At 46.9% G+C, this 19,420-nt stretch overlaps 1 protein-coding gene across 3 annotated transcripts in view; it reads right to left on the reverse strand.

Moving 5' to 3' along the window:
* Positions 1-18,590, reverse strand: part of LOC101682456 (two pore calcium channel protein 1) — a 35,528-nt gene extending 16,938 nt beyond the window's left edge. The window contains exons 1-8 of one of the 3 annotated variants that reach the window (XM_045079151.1): positions 18,488-18,590; positions 7,576-7,667; positions 6,435-6,549; positions 3,961-4,089; positions 2,042-2,158; positions 1,825-1,943; positions 1,535-1,636; positions 30-156 (exon numbers count right to left, since the gene is read on the reverse strand). In XM_045079151.1, coding sequence (XP_044935086.1) covers positions 30-156; positions 1,535-1,636; positions 1,825-1,943; positions 2,042-2,158; positions 3,961-4,089; positions 6,435-6,521 — 681 coding nt within the window. In that variant the 5' untranslated portion in view covers positions 6,522-6,549; positions 7,576-7,667; positions 18,488-18,590. Of the gene's footprint in view, positions 1-29; positions 157-1,534; positions 1,637-1,824; positions 1,944-2,041; positions 2,159-3,960; positions 4,090-6,434; positions 6,550-7,575; positions 7,668-16,942; positions 17,231-18,487 lie in introns of those variants that run through there. The other 2 variants (XM_004770962.3, XM_013045010.2) reach the window with 2 other exon arrangements.
* Positions 18,591-19,420: the final 830 nt, after the last annotated feature.

Raw genomic sequence — 19,420 nt, forward strand, 5'->3', positions numbered from 1 at the left:
ACAACCCCCCTTCTGCTCATGCACGGTACCTTCAAGTGCTTCCTATAATTGTTGTAGACCACAGCCAGAAAGACGGACATGAAGATGTAGGTATTGATGATGATGTAGGTTATGAAGTACAGAGAATACCACCAATTGAAGTTATAGGCAGGCATCCTAGAAGGAAAGAATCACGTGGCATGGTTTTTCATAGCTTTGGCCCCCAGCGCACAAAAGGCCAGCCTCGGGCACTATCCACATACACAAGGTGCAGCAAGTCCTTCTCCCTCTCTCACTGTCCCCCAGATGGCGTAGTGCTGTGCCAAGAGACTGCAGAGCCTTCGCCCCCCTAACGCTAAAAAGCTGGCTCCAAGCTTGCCTTCTTGATTTCTTAGTGCCTTAAGGAGGCGGCAACTAGGACTTGGGAGATCCCCCAAGCCCATCCCCTCCCTTCACAATGAGAAAATCGAAGCCTAAAAAGGGAACCGACTTGCCCAGAACCAAGGAAGGAATCAAAGTGTGGCTTAGGCTTATATTTAGGCTCTTCAGGGACACCAGGATGCCTTGCTGGCAGGCCAGGTAATTTTCTAGCCACTCTAGGACATGAGAAAAAAAGGGAACCCTTAACAATGGCACCAGGGCGAGAGGCGTAAATCAGGATGTGTGCTCACTACACCTTTAATGGAAATTGGATTTCATACATTTCATACAGGGAGTAGGGGAGGGGGGCACGGCCGGCCGCCCAGGATCTGAGGGAAAGATCCAAGAGGACTCACAGAGGGCCAGAACTGCGCCTCGCCACAAGTGTCTGAGCCAGACCCAAGAGTGAGCAACAACCCAGAGCAAGTCAATGTCATGAGCACATGCAGAACTAGATGACAGAAAGCCTTCCCCTGCCCCGATGCAGTATGGCCTGAGATGGGATTGATATTTCCAGTTAGAGCCCCGTCCATGCCCCGGCCCCCAAGAGATGTCTACTCAGCGTAGCACTGTTTAACAATTTTACTTCCACAAACAAGGTTAATCTATAATACAAAGGACATTAGGGGGGGTGGGGAAACCACCACAGGATGTTTTCTTCCTAAGAAAACTCCACATGTGTGGAGAATTGGCATTGTGAGCGGGAAGGCACCAACTACTAATCTTTACATTTCTTTCCTGTTTCATTTAACCAGAAAAGCACATCGATGTTTAGGAAAACAAGCCATGATTCTTTTATAAACACGACTTAGTGTTTAGATTCAAGACTCAAAAAAGTCCCAGAATAGAAAGCAGGCTCCAAAAGTTAAGACTGGTATCTCAAGAGATGTCTCCTGTTGCTTTCAGTTTAAAAAAAAAAAAATCACTTCAATTTAGTTTTAAATAGAGAGAGGGTAGGCTATCATCAGTGCAAACATTTTACATTCTTCAAAAATTTTTACAATGAACATGAATAAATAGACAATCGCTATTTCTCCTGTCTCAGCCCTGCTGGTGTCAGGAGACAGCCACCTTTAACAAAGTGAATTCCATCATGGTAACAGGTGCCCGGGAACGTGAGTCAAGATGAACGTACATGACATCGGGACTGTTGGCAGTAGTGACCAGCACGTAGAGTTCAAATGCTATCTCCAGGATATTTGTGAAGTAGGGCAAGCCTTCCACTGTTCGAAGACCCCTAAAAAGGAACCAAAAACACAAAGTGAGAAACTCACACACATAAATAAATCTGTGGTTTTTTATATACTCCACCCCTGGAGTGTCTGAACAAGGAAGATGGCACCTGGTGACAGATTCTGCCACCAACGGGCTGAACCCAAACAGAGGAGAATTCACAGACAGAAGTTTCCGGAACAGTGTGCTCACCGATCCCCCAAAAGCTTCAAGGCCATAAGGGAGAATATGAGCACACTGAACATGAATAAGAGGAAGACGTAGAGAATGTCGGGCAGAGTGTTCCGGATGCTTCTGAAAGTTCTTCGGATCTGTAAGGACAAAATTTAATTTCATTTACAAGAAAATCAGCTCATTTTCTGCAAAAACAAAAATGAAGCCCTTGCGTTATCCTAAGGAATATCCTTACCTGACGACTTTCAGGGAAGTTAATTAGGAAGACTGGCCGTAAGGCCCTTGACCATCGAACACTGTGGATATTAACAGCTTCCAGGGAACCATAGATAATCAAATCGATCAAGGTCAGCTGTGAGAGACAAGGGACAAAATTGTCAGGGCCACCCTGCTAGAGGGCACACATAGGAAGTGACAGTGTGGAACCCACGGACCCCTCCTGGATTTAGAAATATTTCTAAAAATAAGAGAAGTATAGAGAGAGAGTCTCCATATTCTGAGGGTTCAGCAAATGGGTCAAGGGAAATCACAACAAATGTTTCGAGCAAGGCAAGAAGAGACCTGGGCATTCCAGGCAAACGAGCCATCACAGGTTGAGGAGGAGGTAGTGGTAGGTTTGTGGGGCAGCAGAAAACTCGGGCCAGCCAGAGTGAAGAGGGCCCCGTGAAACACGTTTGCAGGACTGAGGGCACTGTGTAGTCTGTGGAGCTCACAGACATCTTGGAGCAAGGGAAGGAAGTGATGGGAGATGCACTTGCAGAGAATTAATCCAGCGGCAGCATCTAAAATGCACGTATCGGGTGGGGATCTGAGGTTGAGGTGACTGTGGCAGCTCCTGAAAGAGGTGACCAGGGCCTGGACCATGTTGTGGGAACAGAATGGCATGCAACAGAGACAGAGCATGGTCACATTAGACACTACTGCAATAGTCCTAGCAGGGAGAATGGAAACAGGTCAAGAGGCTTCCTGAGGGGCTCTGGGGAAGCCAGATGCAAGAAGAGAGAATCTTGACTAAGAGGACTAGGAACTGGGTGTTGGGACTTATGGCACCACCCACAAACAAACAGCTAGGGGAGTGGTGGGGCAAAGAGGGTTTCGTCTCATCATGTTTGTGTTAACACACAGACATAGAAACTGCTAGCGAGCAGTTGGCCGCAGCTACAGTATGGGGACCCCTACCTACCAGTGCTTGTGGAAGTTCTGGCTTGGAGGTGTGCAAACTGAGCCACAGGTTAATCAGAACCTCTGTTCTGCTCTTCTGCTGACTATGAAGTACTTTTATCTAATCACTGAAGGGGCCTCTCTGGGCATAACCGCTTAGCATATACCCTTCCGATCTCTCTGTGAATGTCATACATATTCCTTCCTTTTTCTTTTTAACAAAGATGAGCTCCAGCTCTATTGTAACTTGTTCTTTTGACTTAATGAATGATTAGCACCTCACCTTGGTTATAGACACAAACACTGCTTTAACACTATTTCAAAAGGCTGAGTGGAGGGGCCACATTTTATATAACATGTATCTACTGTCAGGAAATCGAGTTGTTTCCAATGTTTCAGTATTATGAACAGTTCAGCCATGACCAATCTTAGGTTTAAAATCTTTGAACACATCCTTCTTTCCTAAAGATAAATTCCCAGGAATGGAACTCCAGGGTTTTGAAAGGAAATGCCACACAGCCTTCCAGAAAGATAGCTTATTTGTCCCGTCAGTGGGGTAGAAGGTTCTTTTTCCTCTCAATCTTGGTAACACTGTTTCATAGGCGAACACATGATATTTTATTGTTTATATATAAAATGATATTTTATTGTTTATATAAAAAAAATATATATATATATTTTAGAGAAATGACATGCTTTTTTCTTAGCTACCATTATTTTTCTTCTGTGAGATGCCTTCGCCTATTTTTGGCAGTACTGGAGTTTCTGTCCCCCCCCCCCATTTTAATTTGGAAGTGCTCTCACTATGCTAAAATACAGCATTCTCACCGTTATATTTTGCCTTTTCTGTTCTTTAGTAGGGGTTCGCATTTGTCTCGTGCAAACGGGGTTTGCTGTGCCAAAGTCTGTCACTGTTGCTTTAACCAAGTCTGTTTGCTTCATAGTTTCTGCCTTTGACCACAAACTCCTCAGGGCACGATCATAAGCACTCACCGCTATGGTTACCATGATGCAGATGTTTTTCGTATCCTTCCAGAAAACCATCTGAGGGGTGACTTTCGCAAAATGTACAAGTCTCCCGAAGAACGCAATCAGGCAGAGTACTTCTGCTATTGAGGTAGCCTGCACACAGAAAACAGAGACTAAACATAGCCCCCCCAACCCCGCCACTTGGAAATTCAGCATTCGCCCTCTTGTATCTGCCCCACTCCCCAAGCTCCCTTGATGCCACCCTCTGAGAATTAGTGATGTCCCTTAATTTCTTTGCCAGTTGCAACCAAAATCTTTGCTGGTGGGGATGATATCTTCTTCCTACAAGGAAATCTGTCCTCGAGCTATGAATCCCATGACCCAACAGGCAGGGCTTCCTGGGAGGGGCTGAATCAGCGGGCAGGGGACCCAGAAGGCATTTCCCCAGAAAAGGGGAGGTCAGGGTTGATAGACTTAGGAATGTTCTGGGCTCTCTAATTCTCACATTCATATTTAGATTGGGCACTTAGACGTTCAGTTTCTCTAATAGTAGAGTAACTGCCCAAAGACATGTTTTGAATGTGGGTCATTCCTTAGCCATCTCTGCCACTGCTGCCCTCTCTACCTGTGTGTGGTTGGTTGGAGGAAAGAATGGAGGCCACTGAGCCCAGTGCCACGTCCTGACGGTCTCCTCTGTAGGTAAAGGACCCCAGCTCCGAAGTCCCTACCGGCAGCTAATTGGCAGCCTGGGACCACAGCCCAGGCTTCCCTGTGACTGCCCTGAGGCAGCTGGCCTCAGGGACACTCAGTCTGCATCACGGGCAGAGGAGGGTGGCTGAGCAGGAAGAGGTGGGGAAAGGGCAACCTGGCCAGGTTAGGGTAGGAAGATAGAAAGGTCTGGGGTGCCAGCTGGAGGAATGGATTCCCTAAGGGATGGGAAGGGCTGGCTCTGGGCCCTAAAAGCAGCAAGGTGACACAGTCTTCCTCCCCCCACACCATGGGCCCTGGGCACGGACACAGACTCCAGCTCCTTGCAAACGTTCTTGCCCTCAGCCTGCTCACTCTTGAAGGGCTCTAGAGATTCACTGTCAAGACCAGGGCCTGGGGAGATTCCAGGACACCCCAGCTCAAAATAAGATGTGCTCCGTAACGCTGTCCCTGGGCCAAAGCCCCAGCATGACACATTGGCACACTGGGTTCTAGAGACTGGAGGTACAAATGCTGGCTGAAGGAGCGCTGTGAACCCAGGCAGACAACCCAAAGCTCCCGTGGCCACTAACACCTGCAAGGGGGAGGACTCGGGCAGGGAGGCAAGGGACTAAGAAGATGACCCCAGGGAAGGCTCATGGTGTCCCAAGTGGGCCTTGCTAGAGAGGGCCTGACTGTCTGGACCTGTGAATGCACAGCTCTGTTTCAGCTCACTTTATGTTTGTTCTGATAGTCCCTGGGCCACAAGTTTTCTGTCCAGAGACTCCATTAATTGTGGCATCTCCTCGTATGGAAGTCTGTTACACCACCACGCTGATGGCCCCCGAGGAACCGTGATTCTAGTCTTTAGCTCTTGGCGGTGTCCTCCCCTGCTGACTCAGCACCTGCTGGTCCTTGGCCAACAGGACAGCAGCAAGTGTTATACAAGTAGAAGCCTGATGGTGCCCGTACAGGAGGTGCTCCTTCCTGGACCTCCCCTGCCCCAACTGGGAGAAGCCTAGAGCCCCACGTAGCAGCCGGGTAAAAGACAACAGGGCCCTCTGGTCCACAGCTCCAGCCAGGCAAGCTCCCAGGTGATGGCCAGCAGCTCCTGTCAGCCCCCAGAGATCGACAGAGCCTCCAGATATCAATCTCCACAGCTCATGACCCCAGAACAGAAATCTGCCCAGTTGGGCCCCATTACCCACAGAATCATGGGAGGCAATAGAAGCCTGTTTTTTAGGCTAGGGTCGATGACCCTTGTCTGTTAAAGCACCAGACAGTACATACTCTGGGCCTTGCAAGTTATCCAGTTTCTGCTACAACTACTCTAGGAGGCAGGAGCTGCACCAAGCTGAGAATTAACATGAACAGATGATCAGTTACTTACTGGCACTGATCTGGAATAGCTGCTTCATTGGTTGTATTACTCAAAATCCTGTGTGACCCGCTACCAGGCACCAATAAATACGCTAGTGATCTAGGACTTAAGAAAGCTGGAAATGTGGCAAGTATAAGTTGCATATTCTACCATACGATGACATTGTCTGCTTGCCATTTAATAGATATGCTCTGAAAATATCATTTGTCTATCCAGTATAGCCCTGGGTACACAGAAGACAATAAAGCTTCTACTCCACTGAAAATGCCTATGAAGGAAGCAACAGCTCAGTGAATAAACAGAATTCTTTCAGTCCCCAGCAATTAAAATAAAATCGTGCTCATGTGTATTGAAATTGGGGTGGGGGGAGGAACGGGGCGCACATAATCAATGACAAAGTCTGGGTAGCCATTTTGTTCTTAATCCTTACCAAGAAAGGCAGTGGAAACAGCGCGGGCTCTTCAAACAGGGCGAGGGAAAGGTCTACACAAATAAAGAAGTAGATGGCTACTTGCATTGTCCAGTGGTTATAAAAGTAGTAAAGTCTGAAGACAAAAAGAAAAAGGTGTTTGCAAACAAGGAGCAGAAGTCAAGCAGAAATCAAACTTCCCACTAGAAGACATGGTAGGTAAAATACAGAGTATGGCTCTGGCCACATTTCCTTTCAGTTCTGGGGAGCCAGGGACAGTAGTGAATAAGGCGCACATTACAAAACACTAACAGAAAACAAAATCAACATATTATCATATCTCAAAGGACAGTCTCTTAACAGTCTCCAGCTATGATTAAACCTTCCTCGTGGTGATTACGACAATAATAAGAGAATACTTTTAGAGGACTTTAAACAGTGACTAGTACAGAGTAAACCCTCAGTTAAAGTGACCTATATGATGTGGCATGGTAGCCTAACCAGTTTAAATGTGCATCGTCCTATCTTGAAAACATGATAGACTCAGAGGGATCTCACAGTCACACAGTTCTCTTCCCCATCCCCTGGCCGCAACCTGCTTGAAGCTTCCAGGAATGAGGCGTTCATTGCTTTGGGAGGCACTGGCACTGAGCCCTGATGATAAGAAATGTTTTTTCCTTATTTTGAGCCAAATCCTTGGTCTTAGTTCAACGTTTACGGGGTGAGAAAGAAAAGGCGGGATTCTTATGAAAAGAACAAACATATGGATTACATCACAAGGCAACAGAAAGAAAAAGAACAAGGCTTTTCATTGAGTTGACTCTAAGAGGACAAACCATGCCTAAGAGGAAAAGGTGATAATGTGTTTACTTTGGATGCCCTCTCTCCTGTTCTGGATGTTCTCATTTACTCGTGTATCTGTCCCTAATATGTTGATTGAATGCTTTCTTATGTGTGAGACACCATGTTCTTATAACTCTAAAAAAAAAAAAAAAAAAAAAAAAAGCATTGGCTTTTAGGATTTTATCCAAATCTATGTGCCATATCCTAGAGACTTTTCAAAATGTTTGTGGAGACAATGTCTTCGGTTTGGGTTTAACTTGAAGACTGTTAGGCACTAGAGGACAGTTTAGTCTCTGTGACAGTTAAACACTTTCATTACCTGATGGCCCGAGGAGATGTTTCAAAGGGAACATTTCTGTTGTACTGGGCATCAGAAACATAGGCAGCTGCCAGGAGGAGGTCCTGGTCCTCCTTGGGAGAAAGTAGGGAGAGAACACCGGTCAGAAGAGGAAAGGACACTTCTCTTTTTCATAATAAGTACAAAAAGAAACCCACCCCGCCCTTCCCACTCTCGCCAGGAGTAATTAACATTATAGGACTGGTTGTACACCTCCAGATACGTTGCTGGGCACCGGGAATCCTGCAATGGGACTGAGACACAGGAATGCTGGACTTTCTTGGATTCAAATATAGGCTCTCAGAGGAGGGAATGAGAACAAAAAAGCACTAAATCGTGTATATATACATGTCCTTCAATGGCATATTTATACTAACATATATATATATATACTAACATATACATACAAATATATAAACACAAAATTATATTTAGGTACTTGATGGGTGGTTAGAGTGTTTTTCAAGGGTAATTTTGACACATAAATCAATGCCTTTCTGGATGACTTTTTGAAGTAACTCCTTAAGGTATGACCCCACTCTATACATATATATAATTTTAAAGTAACAAAATGGTTTTCATCTGATACAAAGTTTCCTTTTCCCACATATTCTGGACATTTTTTTCATGAAAAAAAATATATACCTATCCCATTCTTTTTAATAAATGATTGTTCCTTTAGGTAGTATCTCCCTTTGTTTTCTAGTTTGAACATAATTACATTGTATTTTAATATATATATATATATATATATATATATATATATATATTACACACAGATACACATGCATTGCTTTGTGCCATATGAATGTTTTTGTAGCACAGAGCTGAACTCGTGAATGAAAGGTGTTTGGGTTTTTTTGTTTTGATAGATAATACCAAATTGTTTCCCCAAAAGTTACGCCTTTGATATGCCTCTAAACAGTACATAAGCATCATGTTTTCCTGCTTCTCACCAACATTCATATAATTTAAAATGATTGATTATATCCAATCAGCCAAAGTGGCATCTTGAGATTTGACTTTACATCTCTTCATAGCCAGTACAGCTGAGCCCCATTTGCAATGACTCTCACTTCTGATTCTGTATAAACGAGATAAAGCACACATATGTAGAGACTAGCTATTTAGACCTTCCTAGGTACTTGACAAGGAAAACAACCTGATTATCTGTCCAATTGCCAGGATTACCTCCTCAAAACAGGACATCTTCCTGCTGGAACTGGAATGGAAATCTACATTGGTCATTCAAGCCCATTTTGCAAATGGATCTAGTATTCAAAGAGGTCAAAAGATTCCAAACTTTATAAAAATATACAAAAGTATGTATCTGTAGACACAGCAGAACTGTGTTCCCTCAGTTTATTTCATATTGCAACACTCAAAAAAATAAGTTATATTGCATTAAAAAAACACAAACATTAGTTACTAAGGTAAGTCTTTTTTTAAAAAATATTTTATTTGTTTATTTGACAGACAGAGATCACAAGTAGGCAGAGAGAGAGGGGGAAGCAGGCTTCCTGCTGAGCAGAGAGCCTGACGGGGGCTCGATCCTGCGCCCCCAAGGTAAGTCTTTTAATAGATATTTCACTACTTGGGGAGCCGGGGTGGCTCAGTGGGTTAAAGCCTCTGCCTTCGGCTCAGGTCATGGTCTCAGGGTCCTGGGATCGAGCTCCGAATCAGGCTCTCGGCTTTGCAGGGAGCCTGCTTCCTCGCCGCCTGCCACTCTGCCTACTTGTGATCCCTCTCTCTGTCAAATAAATAGATAAAATCTTTTTAAAAAATAGATATTTCACTGGGCGCCTGGGTGGCTCAGTGGGTTAAGCCGCTGCCTTCGGCTCAGGTCATGATCTCAGGGTCCTGGGATCGAGTCCCGCATCGGGCTCTCTGCTCAGCAGGGAACCTGCTTCCCTCTCCTCTCTCTGCCTGCCTCTCTGTCTACTTGTGATTTCTGTCAAATAAATAAATAAATAAAATCTTTAAAAAAAAATAGATATTTCACTACAGAAGATATATGTATGCATGGCAAATAAGAACACAAGAAGATACTCAGCATCATTAGTCATTAGGGAAATACATATTTTTCTTTTTCTTTTTCCTTCTTTCTTTCTTTATTTATTTAGGAAATACATTATTTAAGCTCCAGTGAGATACCATTTCATATTGACTACAATGGCTACAACTAATGACTGACTATGCCAAATGTTGGCAAGGACGTAAGGCAACAGGAATGCTCACACATTGTTGGAAGGAATGGAAAACCATCCATTTCTTTCAGAAAACAGTTTGGTAGTTTCTTGGCCATTTAGTCCCTAGTTATTTACCAAAGAGAAAGAAAGCATATGTCTACACAGAGACTTTACATCCACCCCGAGAATGAGGGTTATGTTAGAACACCATTCCAAAGTCATACTTGTATACAAATATTCATAGCAGCTCAACAATTGAACACCAGAAACAACCAACATGTCCACAATAGGTGTATGAATAAACATAATGTGATATATCTCTACCATGAAAGACGACTCAGCAATAAAAAGGAATAAATTACTGATAAACACAACAAAATGGATGAATCTCAAAATAGTTTTGCAGAGTGAAAGAAACTAACTCCTGTTCTGCCGAAAGAGTACCTACTATATGAGTATATAAAAGTCTAGAATATGCAAGCTACTCTACAGGGGCAGAGACCAGATCAGAGGCCTGGGAATGGGGAGGAAGGGATGGAGAAAGGGATGGATGGCAAACAGGCACAAGGAAACCTGCAGGGGTGACAGATATGCTCATTACCGCGACTGTGGCATTAACATCATGAGTGTATTCATCTACCAAGACTCACCAAACTGCACACTTAGAATAAGTATAGTTTAGTTTTTATCAATTATAGCTAAATAAAGCTGCTAAAAATTGCCCCCAAAAGATGAATGTTTCCATTAAAAATAGATGCCGAACAACAATCTCAAAGATGAAATCACAGCACTAAGAACCTGTCACCTCTCGAGTCATGGGCCTTCTCAGGGCTGGTACAGCAATTCTTAAAGGCAGGTTATTAAAAACTGAGAACTGGGAGCATCTGGGTGGCTCAGCCTGTTCAGTGTCTGACTCTCAATTTCAGTTTCAGGTCATGATTTCAGGATCATGGGATGCAACCCCACGTTGGGCTCCACGTTCCATGCAGTCTGCCTGAGGTTCTCTCTTTCCCTCTGCCCCTACCCCTGCTTGTGATCTAAATAATAAACAAGTAAATAAGTAAATAAATAAATAAAATCTTTTAAAACTAAGAAGCACCATAAAAATGTGTTAGACACTTCATCACACATTTTCCCTTCACATATTTAAAAAATATTTTAGTAGGCAATCTATTAATACTAACTATTTTTCCATTGAACATCTCAAACACCGAGGAACACTAGAGCTCCCCAGGATATACTTAGAAATCTGATTGAGATAGAAAATGGCAAGCATCAACAAGAGTTTATTTTTTTAAGTGAATGCACACTAATCTTAAGAAAGTTCCCTTAAGCCCCCTAAAGACTGTACTGGAACAGCAACAAATTATAATATGAAGGCCCTTAAAAAATATATTCAGGTCAGGGTGCCTGGGTGGCTCGGTGGGTTAAGCCTCTGCCTTCAGCTCAGGTCATGATCTCAGGGTCCTGGGATTGAGCCCCGCATTGGGCTCTCTGCTCAGCAGGGAGCTTGCTCCCTTCTCTCTCTCTGCCTGCCTATCTGCCTACCTGTGATCTCTCTCTCTGTCAAATAAATAAATAAAAATCTTTAATTAATTATTTATTTATTTGTTTGTTGTTTATTTTCAGGTCAAAATCTCTTAAAGCCACTAGTGTTACCAATTTTAAAAGATGATGCTACTAACATTCTCCCAGTCCCAGTGAAAAGGTTTGTCCATAAACGAGCAGTTTGACAAGCACAGATTTGAGATGTACCATCCACATGCCCTCCACGTAGAGAACAGAAAAAATGCTCAGCGGCAATCCTCAGCCAGCCAGGCCCTGGGAGTTACCTCCCTCAACCACTAACCAGGCTCCCCACACTGAATAATATAAGCACCAGGGCACCTCTTCCAAACCTCCCTTGCCACCTGAACTCATGCCTGTTACACTGAAATATACTGACACTTTCACAACAGCCAATCTACTTTGACATTGTTTCTAAGCTTTCCCATTCCTACCTAGTCCACTTTTGACATCTGTCTCTCTCTCTTTAAAATCCCAGCTGCTCGGTCTTCTGTGCCTACTTGTCTTCCTTCTCTCCATCCTGTTTCTGTGGAACTTCTAAGGCTCTTGCCCATCTTTGCTTGGGAAGAAGTACTCTCCGCAGGCAAACTACTGCAATGACCATTCTCACTAGTACTAAGGCCATCTGGATCTTTCCATAAAACAAATCATTTTCATGCAACCCAAGAATGTGGCTTGTGTCAGACATGCTCTTTCAAAACTGCACACTTTCAAGTTTACATGCGAACCACGGCCCCTATCTACCATGAAAACAAGCAAAGACCAAAGAGCAATGTTCCCCCAGACACAGCTTATGGATGGCTTTGCACCCCACGACAGCAGCCCCGGCCTCAGGGAGGCACCAGTGTCTGCCAGGACAGCAGTTCTGAACCCCCACAGCACCTCCCACCACCTTCCAAGCTTTGCTGGTAAAGATCCTGTTGCGCAGACCAAGTGCATCAGAGTCTCAAGGAGATGAGATTTGGGACAAATCTGTAAAGCTCCCAAAGGATCCCAACATGCAAGCAAGATGGAAAATCACTGGCCTAAATATGACCCCTTTACTACTGCTTCTTGTACATTTTGTATTCTCATGGCACTAGGGCAATAATTGAACTTTTCTGGATTTTCTTTTTGTCCTCTTCTTCTAGCTGTGACATCCCCCTCCCTCTCCCCAAGATCTGAAATGTATTTAAGACTTTTATATTCTCTCCTCCAGGCCTCTCAACCCTGTAAGCCTTCATTCTCTGGAAAGGTGGATAACTTAGAATCCCTTAGGGAGAGAGGGCAGAGAAAGTGCAGGAGAATAGGGAATGATCATTTCCAGAAGCTTTCAGGGGAAAACAAGGAAGTTCCTTCCCTAAGCCCCACGGTGTAGGAATAAACAATTAGAATTTCCAGATACCTTTAAGTCAGACAAGAACCTTGACAAAGCTGTTGACAGAAGTGCTTTTTAAAAATGCTGATATTGGGACGCCTGGGCGGCTCAGTTGGTTAAGCAGGTGCCTTCGGCTCAGGTGGTGATCCCAAGGTCCTGGGATCGAGTCCCGCATCAGGATCCTTGCTCGGCAGGGAGCCTGCTTCTCCCTCTGCCTCTGCCTGCCTCTCTGTCTGCCTGTGCTCACTTGCTCTCTCTCCCCCTCTCTCTGACAAATAAATAAATAAAATCTTTTTTAAAAATAAATAAATAATAAATAAATAAAAATGCTGATATGTCTCATTTAGCTATATAAGAAAATTAACCTAACAACAACCTAAGATAAAAAGAAGTTACCGTAAATCTTAAGGAAAATTCTCTCATCTCAGTTTTCCCATCTGCTACTACAAGCACTATACTTTCTATCTGTCTCTCTCTGCCTCCCTTCTTTGCTCCCATAAGTTATGGGCACAATGATGCCCAGAATAGAAATGGTCACTGCTTTCCCATGCAACCCCCATTCAAAAGCTTCTAGTGACTTCCCTTTGCCTAGAGTTCCTGCAGAATCAAATGTCACACTTGGCATTTAGGGGCTCCACGATCTCCCCGCTCTCCAACTTTGTTTCCCTCATTTCCCTGCAATAGCCCTCTCCTCTGGCTGAAATTAGCGGACGCATTGTCCACTGTCCCACTACTGGCCCCACTTCCACACCTAAGACCATAAGTACCCTTTCTAGAACTTTCCTTCATGGGGGACCATCTCAAATCTCATCTCCTCCATGAAGACTGACAATGCCAGCAGCTTCCTTCTCCAAACAGAAAGACTGCCAAGAGAAGCTGGGGTTATAAAGTATATTGTGGGCATTTCCCATGAAGAAACAGCTAGCTGCTGAGGGTAAGCTAGGCCATGGCAGCCATGGTGAGACCGTGAGAGAAGAGGTGGCAGTTAGCTGTTAGTATAAACACCTCCAGTCCCTCAGTGCAAAAAGACCAACAACCTGCAGGCCAAGGGCAGCCTAAAGATGTGTTTTGTTTGGCCCAGAGATTGCTTTATGGATGCTGGCTACAATTCACATTTTTTTAAAAACTGGAGCTTACACAAAAATTTGAACTTCTGGTTTCTCTTTGAAAGGTCATAACATCTGGCAATGCTGGGCTCTATTTCAATATGCTTTTGCTACCCACCCTGATACTCAGGTCACCTGAATAAACACTCACTATTTTTTCAAATTCTGTGGGCTGGCCAGGCAGCCCTTCTGATCTAGACCAACACAGCTAATCCGTATGGTCATCTGGAAGAGGTGGCCCAGGACAGCCATGCTCACGTGTCTTGGCCATGTGCATGGAGCAGCAAGCTAGGCAGGGCTCTTCTACACGCTGGTGGTCAAAGGGTTCCCAGGAGCATGAGGAGAGCAACCACCAATGCGAGTATTTTTCCTATCTCTGCTTGTGTCACCTCTGCTACTGTCCTATTGGCTAAAGTAAGTTTCACGGTCAATGGTCTCAAGGGCTGGAGAAATTGACTCCATCTCCTGCTAGAAGTAGTTGCAAAGGCTCATTGCAAACCGGGTTGTACGCAAGATGGGAAGAGTCTGTGGCCATTTCTGCAGTCTGTGATAGCCCCTGGAGCCAAAGCCAACTGGAAGTGAACAACCATGGTCTTCTTCTGGCAAAAGACATGCCCTCCACGTCACCACAAGCCCCACTCTACTCCTCTAGCTGAGTCATTCCCACCTAGGCCCCTGGTTTTATGTTCCTCCCTGGCCCCTGTAGCCAGTCCAGCTTGTGGCCACCTGATGTAACTCATCCTCTCCCAGGCCTTCTTGGTTCCTCCCATTTTCCTCCTGCAAAAAAAAAAATTCTCTGCAAATCACTATATAAGGGAAAACCAGGAGACGGAGAGCCTGAAGCCAGGGCAATCGAAGACCTGAATGAAAAGTTTTAAGAATAAGAAGATTCAAAGAGAAGCACACAAAATACCAGGAGGCGATCACACAGATCACAAAGTAACAGCGGCCAGGACGTGGGCTCTCAGCCTTGGCTGTACTTTCCATACTTGGTACCTTTAAAGTGACTGTTACCCAGGTCACACTCAGGCCAATTAAATCAGAATCTCTGCAGTAGGGTCTGAACCTAGACACATTTCTAAAGTCTCCCCAGGTAATTCTAACCCACAGTAAGGCTGAGAATCACTGACATTGGATTATTTTGATTTCAAAACTTAAAGTGTTGGTAAAAGTACCAAAGGAGTGGATTGCCACCTTAGCATCTGCCAAAAGAAACACCAGGCAGAAAAAGGATCTTTTAAACAAACAAACAAACAAACAAACAAAAAACACTTGAACGGAGAAGGTAGAAATGCATTTTCGATGACTAGCAGTTTTTTATTAGGTGCCCCCAAACTAACCATTTCATGGTAGCTACCAAGCATCTTAGGTCAGAGCCTTGCTTGGCTTAATGACTCAGTCATCGCTGTTATCTCAGAAAATGAGGGTCTCTGCTAGAATTAGCAGCTGGTACCAGACTCCTCGCCTTTCATGCCTGCTCCCAGGGGCTTTGAAAGATACTGAGACACAAGTATGTGATTCCTGCAGGCGTGAATTAAGCCAAAAGCCTCACCCGGGGGACTCGATCAGGACTCTGGGCTGTTTCAGCTCTCCCTGCATTTCTTGAGGTCTCAAAGGATTAGTTGTGTGTGTGTGTGTGTGTGTGTGTGTGTGTGTGTGTTTACAGTCTTCTCTTATTTAGACAAACAAATATTAAGTACACAGAGGGAGGGCATGGACAATCTCCATCTAAAAAGATGCTCTCACCACAGAAAACTCCAGGGGTCACAGGCCCATCATAGTGCAGAAGGAGGGGAACACCGCCTGGGTTGGGTCACAGCAAGGGACCAAGAATCCTTCTCCTCTTCCTCCTTTACCTGCTTTGTCTACCTTAGGGAGACATGGTCAAATTCACCTGTTGGAAGTGGCCAGGCCTCTCTGAGAGACCAGCGGGCTGAAGAGGGAGGCCAATGCACCAGGCAGGGATTTTCAACTCTGCACCAGGCAGGGATTTTCAACTCTACACAAGAGAGCCTGCCTAGTGGGCTGCCTTAAATGGGCCACAGGAGCCCACTGAGAAGAGGCAGGGGCGATGCCAGAACAGCCCAGAGCTGAAGAGGCCAGCTCAAGGAGGAGGGGGAGAAGGAACTAAAAGACCCTTTGCCTCCCACACACTTGCGGGACCAGAGGAAAGGCGGCACACGTGAATGTTCCCAGAGACGCCTGAAACCTGGCTGTCATTACCGTGGGCCAAGCACTGTGCTCGGGGTCTGACTGACAAGGTCTTCCGACTCCTCTGAGGTGGGTGTGACTTAGCATCCCCACCTTACGGAGCGGGAAACGGGAGAATGCACCAGGTATCGGGCCCTCCTCGTCTCGTCACTCAGAGTTAGGATTTTCTGGGTCAGAGCAGGAACTCCAACAACTGGAGTTCTGCTTCTCTCTGCACTCTGAGTTCTCATCCAGAGAAAGGAAACAGTCCAGGAACGACTGCTTGGGAGCTCCACGTCTTCCAAAGAAGCGCAGAGCTGAGCCCATCTGCTTCGTCCCGCGGGGATGAGAAGAGCCGGGGCTGCATCAGCACTCCCTGACCCACATCCCGCAGACTTCCCGGGCGTTTCCCTGCAGTGGGACCCTCGGAGGTTTTCCTGCCGCCATTGGGCACAAAGCGGCGAGCATGGGCACCCTAGACCTCGCAGGGGCGCGCTAAACTGGCACCGGACCCCCAACATAGAACCCGGCCGCGGGTTGTAGCGCGGCCCCCGCCCGCGGGGAGGCGGCTCCGGCCGGCTCAGGCAGCGCGGGCGCGGACTTAGCAGACCCCCACCGACTCCAGCATGCAGGGCTGCGGCCCGGGGCGCTGATCCCGGGAGCTCCAGCCCCTGTGCGCTTCCCAGCGGAGCAGCGCCAGGGCCACGGCTCCCGCGGCCCAGAGGACGGAGTCAGCCCCAGGGCGGGGGGGTGCTCCTCGCCCGCCTGCCTCCACGGGGCCCTTACTCCCAGCAACCAGCGCTGGCTTCGCGCGGGGTCGCGCTCAACCCGGGAGCTCCGCGGGTGGCCGCGCCGGGAGGGAAAGCTCCGGACCCGAGACTCTGCCGTCGGCGCGCGCCGCCAGCCCTCGGGAAGTCCTGCGAGCGCGGTCGCCCCCTTACCTCCAGCGCGGGCGGCTCCTCCGAGGGCTGCGGGCGCAGGCGGCGCACACCAGCGGCTCGGCCGGCCCCGGGCATCTCCGCGGCGGCGGCGCAGCGGGTCGGGATGCGGGAGCGTCGGGGCCGCCGCGGCGGACTCTGTCCTCGGGCCCCCGGAGGCCCGGGCTGAGCGCGCTCCGCTCGGCCCTTCACGTGACCACGGCGGGGACGGCCCGCTGCGGCCCCGGGGGCGGAGGACCGGCGGCGGCGGGCGCGACGGGCTTCCACGCTCTGGCCCCTTCCCTACCCGGCCTCCCGGCCGCGCTCTGGAGCCAGGGGCGGGGACGCCCAGCCGGCGGGGGCGGAGGCGGGCCGCCGAGGGGCGGCGGGGGACTAGCTCCGGCTGGGGGAGGCGTGGGTAGGAGGCCACCCTGGCATAAGGCCCCAACCTTGTGCCGTGGAAGCACCGTAAAATAGTTGTTTTGAGAACTAAATTCGTTCATATATATTCAGTGACTGCCACTGGCGAGGTCCCAGTAAATGCTGGTTCCTTCCCCGTCCTAGTAGAGACCCCGGGGTTGGGGGGGAGTGGGTGTGAACTCAGTGGGGCCTCCTAAGGCAGATACTTTTGGGGAGGGGGCGCAGCCCCTCCTTTCTTCCCCCAGGGTGCCCCCAGTTCCAGCTCGGCGGAGAATTCAGTGTTGCCAGAACTGATGCCTTTTCCAGAGAAAGCAAAAATGCAGATTTTCATGAGACTGTTTCTGATTTTTTTAAAAGTTGATCCTGAACTTATTATAACAATACATAGAAAATTCTTGAGGGCAATTCTTAGATGAACCTTGGCCAGCAGGGCAAGGGGCCCTGGGCCCAGTACCAACCAACTTCATTGACCCTTCTCAGAGAAAGAGGAGGCCTGGCAGGGCTGGGACTGGCCCTGGTCACCCAGCAGGAAGCATGGTATCCTCTTAAGTGTTCCAAGGTCCAACTCAGGAACTGTAGCAAGCGGAACCCTGCCCCACTTCTTCCCCTGTCCCCCACCCACCAGAAGATTGCCCATCTACCCCCTGGGACTATGAATCTGTTACTTTACTCCTCAAAAGAGATTTAAATCATGTAATTCAGGTCACTCATCAGTTGATCTTAAAACACAGAAATTTCCTGGATTATCTAGGTTGGCCCAATGGAATCACAAGAGCCCTTAAAAGCATCAGAGAAAAGCAGAAGGGGAGGTGAGAGATTGGAAGCCCAGGCTGGGCTCGATGTGCCTGGCCGGGATGCTGCTGTCTTGAAAACAGAGGGAAAACTGCAAGGAACTGGATTCCACCAACAATCTGAATGAAGCTGGAAGCAAATTCTGTGACCCCAGCCCCAGCCCCCCGCCTCCAGAAAGCAAAACAGCCCTGCCCACACCTTTATTTCAGCCACATGAGACTCAGGGCATAGAGTTCAGCCATGCTTTGCTGGACTTTGGACCTATAGACTATGAGATAATAAAAAGATGTTGCTTTAAAGTCCTAAATTTGTGGCAATTTGTTACACAGCAATAGAAAATGAATACAGGACACCAACCTGTCTTTCAATGCCAGAGTTGAGTTCTAGACACGAGGTTGGCCTGCTGTGAGAACACCATGTGGCTCCAGTCCTTTCATGGGCATGCTAGGCACTGGGTTTGCTACTGCCCACCTCCTCTGATTATTCCCACACAGTTCTAATATCACATCCCCTGCAAAGCCCTTCCTCCACCTCCAGCCAATGGATCACTTCCTCTCTGTGGTCCCATGCTCTTCATGAAAACAACCACACGGTGCCTCAGTTCTTCTATTTGTATATGCTGTCCCACCCCACTAGGACAAGCACCTGGTGGAGGAGAGGGCAGGAAACTTTCATCTTTGAATCCTCACTTCCTGAATGGGCAGACCTATGGAAGCAGATGAAATGGCAAAGCAGAATTCACACCAGCTTGTACTCAGTGACCCATGTCTACAGGATGTCTGAAATAATTCCTACAATGCTTATTGTGAGAGACGCCTGGGTGACTCCATCAGTTAAGCATCTGCCTCTGGCTTGGGTCATGATCCCAGAGGCCTGGGATCAAGTCCCGAGTCCAGCTCCTTGCTCGGCAGGGACCTTGCTTCTCCCTCTGTCTGCCACTCCCTCAGCTTGTGCATGCATTCTCTCTCTCCCAAATAAATAAAAATCTTCTAAAAAAAAGTTTATTGTGAAGATCACCATAAAACTCTGCACGCCTTTGAAAAAAGACAATTATTCTATTTCTATGGCAAGTGATGACTTACAGAATGGTTGTTTTATGGCAGGTCTTTTTAAAGACTTGTAAAAGGGCTTTTATTTTGGTACAATGTAATTGTATACATTGTAAAGAGTTGAAACAACTATTAGCCAGTTTGGATGAACAACCTTCTCTACATTTTCCTTTACCTGCACACACCTAAACATGCTTGCATGCAATTATGTGCAAATGAGACCACTCCTACCCTGTAGACA

Source organism: Mustela putorius, unplaced genomic scaffold, assembly GCF_011764305.1.
Source record: "Mustela putorius furo isolate JIRA1106 unplaced genomic scaffold, ASM1176430v1.1 tig00000281_pilon_pilon_pilon, whole genome shotgun sequence".
Lineage (NCBI taxonomy): Eukaryota > Metazoa > Chordata > Mammalia > Carnivora > Mustelidae > Mustela > Mustela putorius.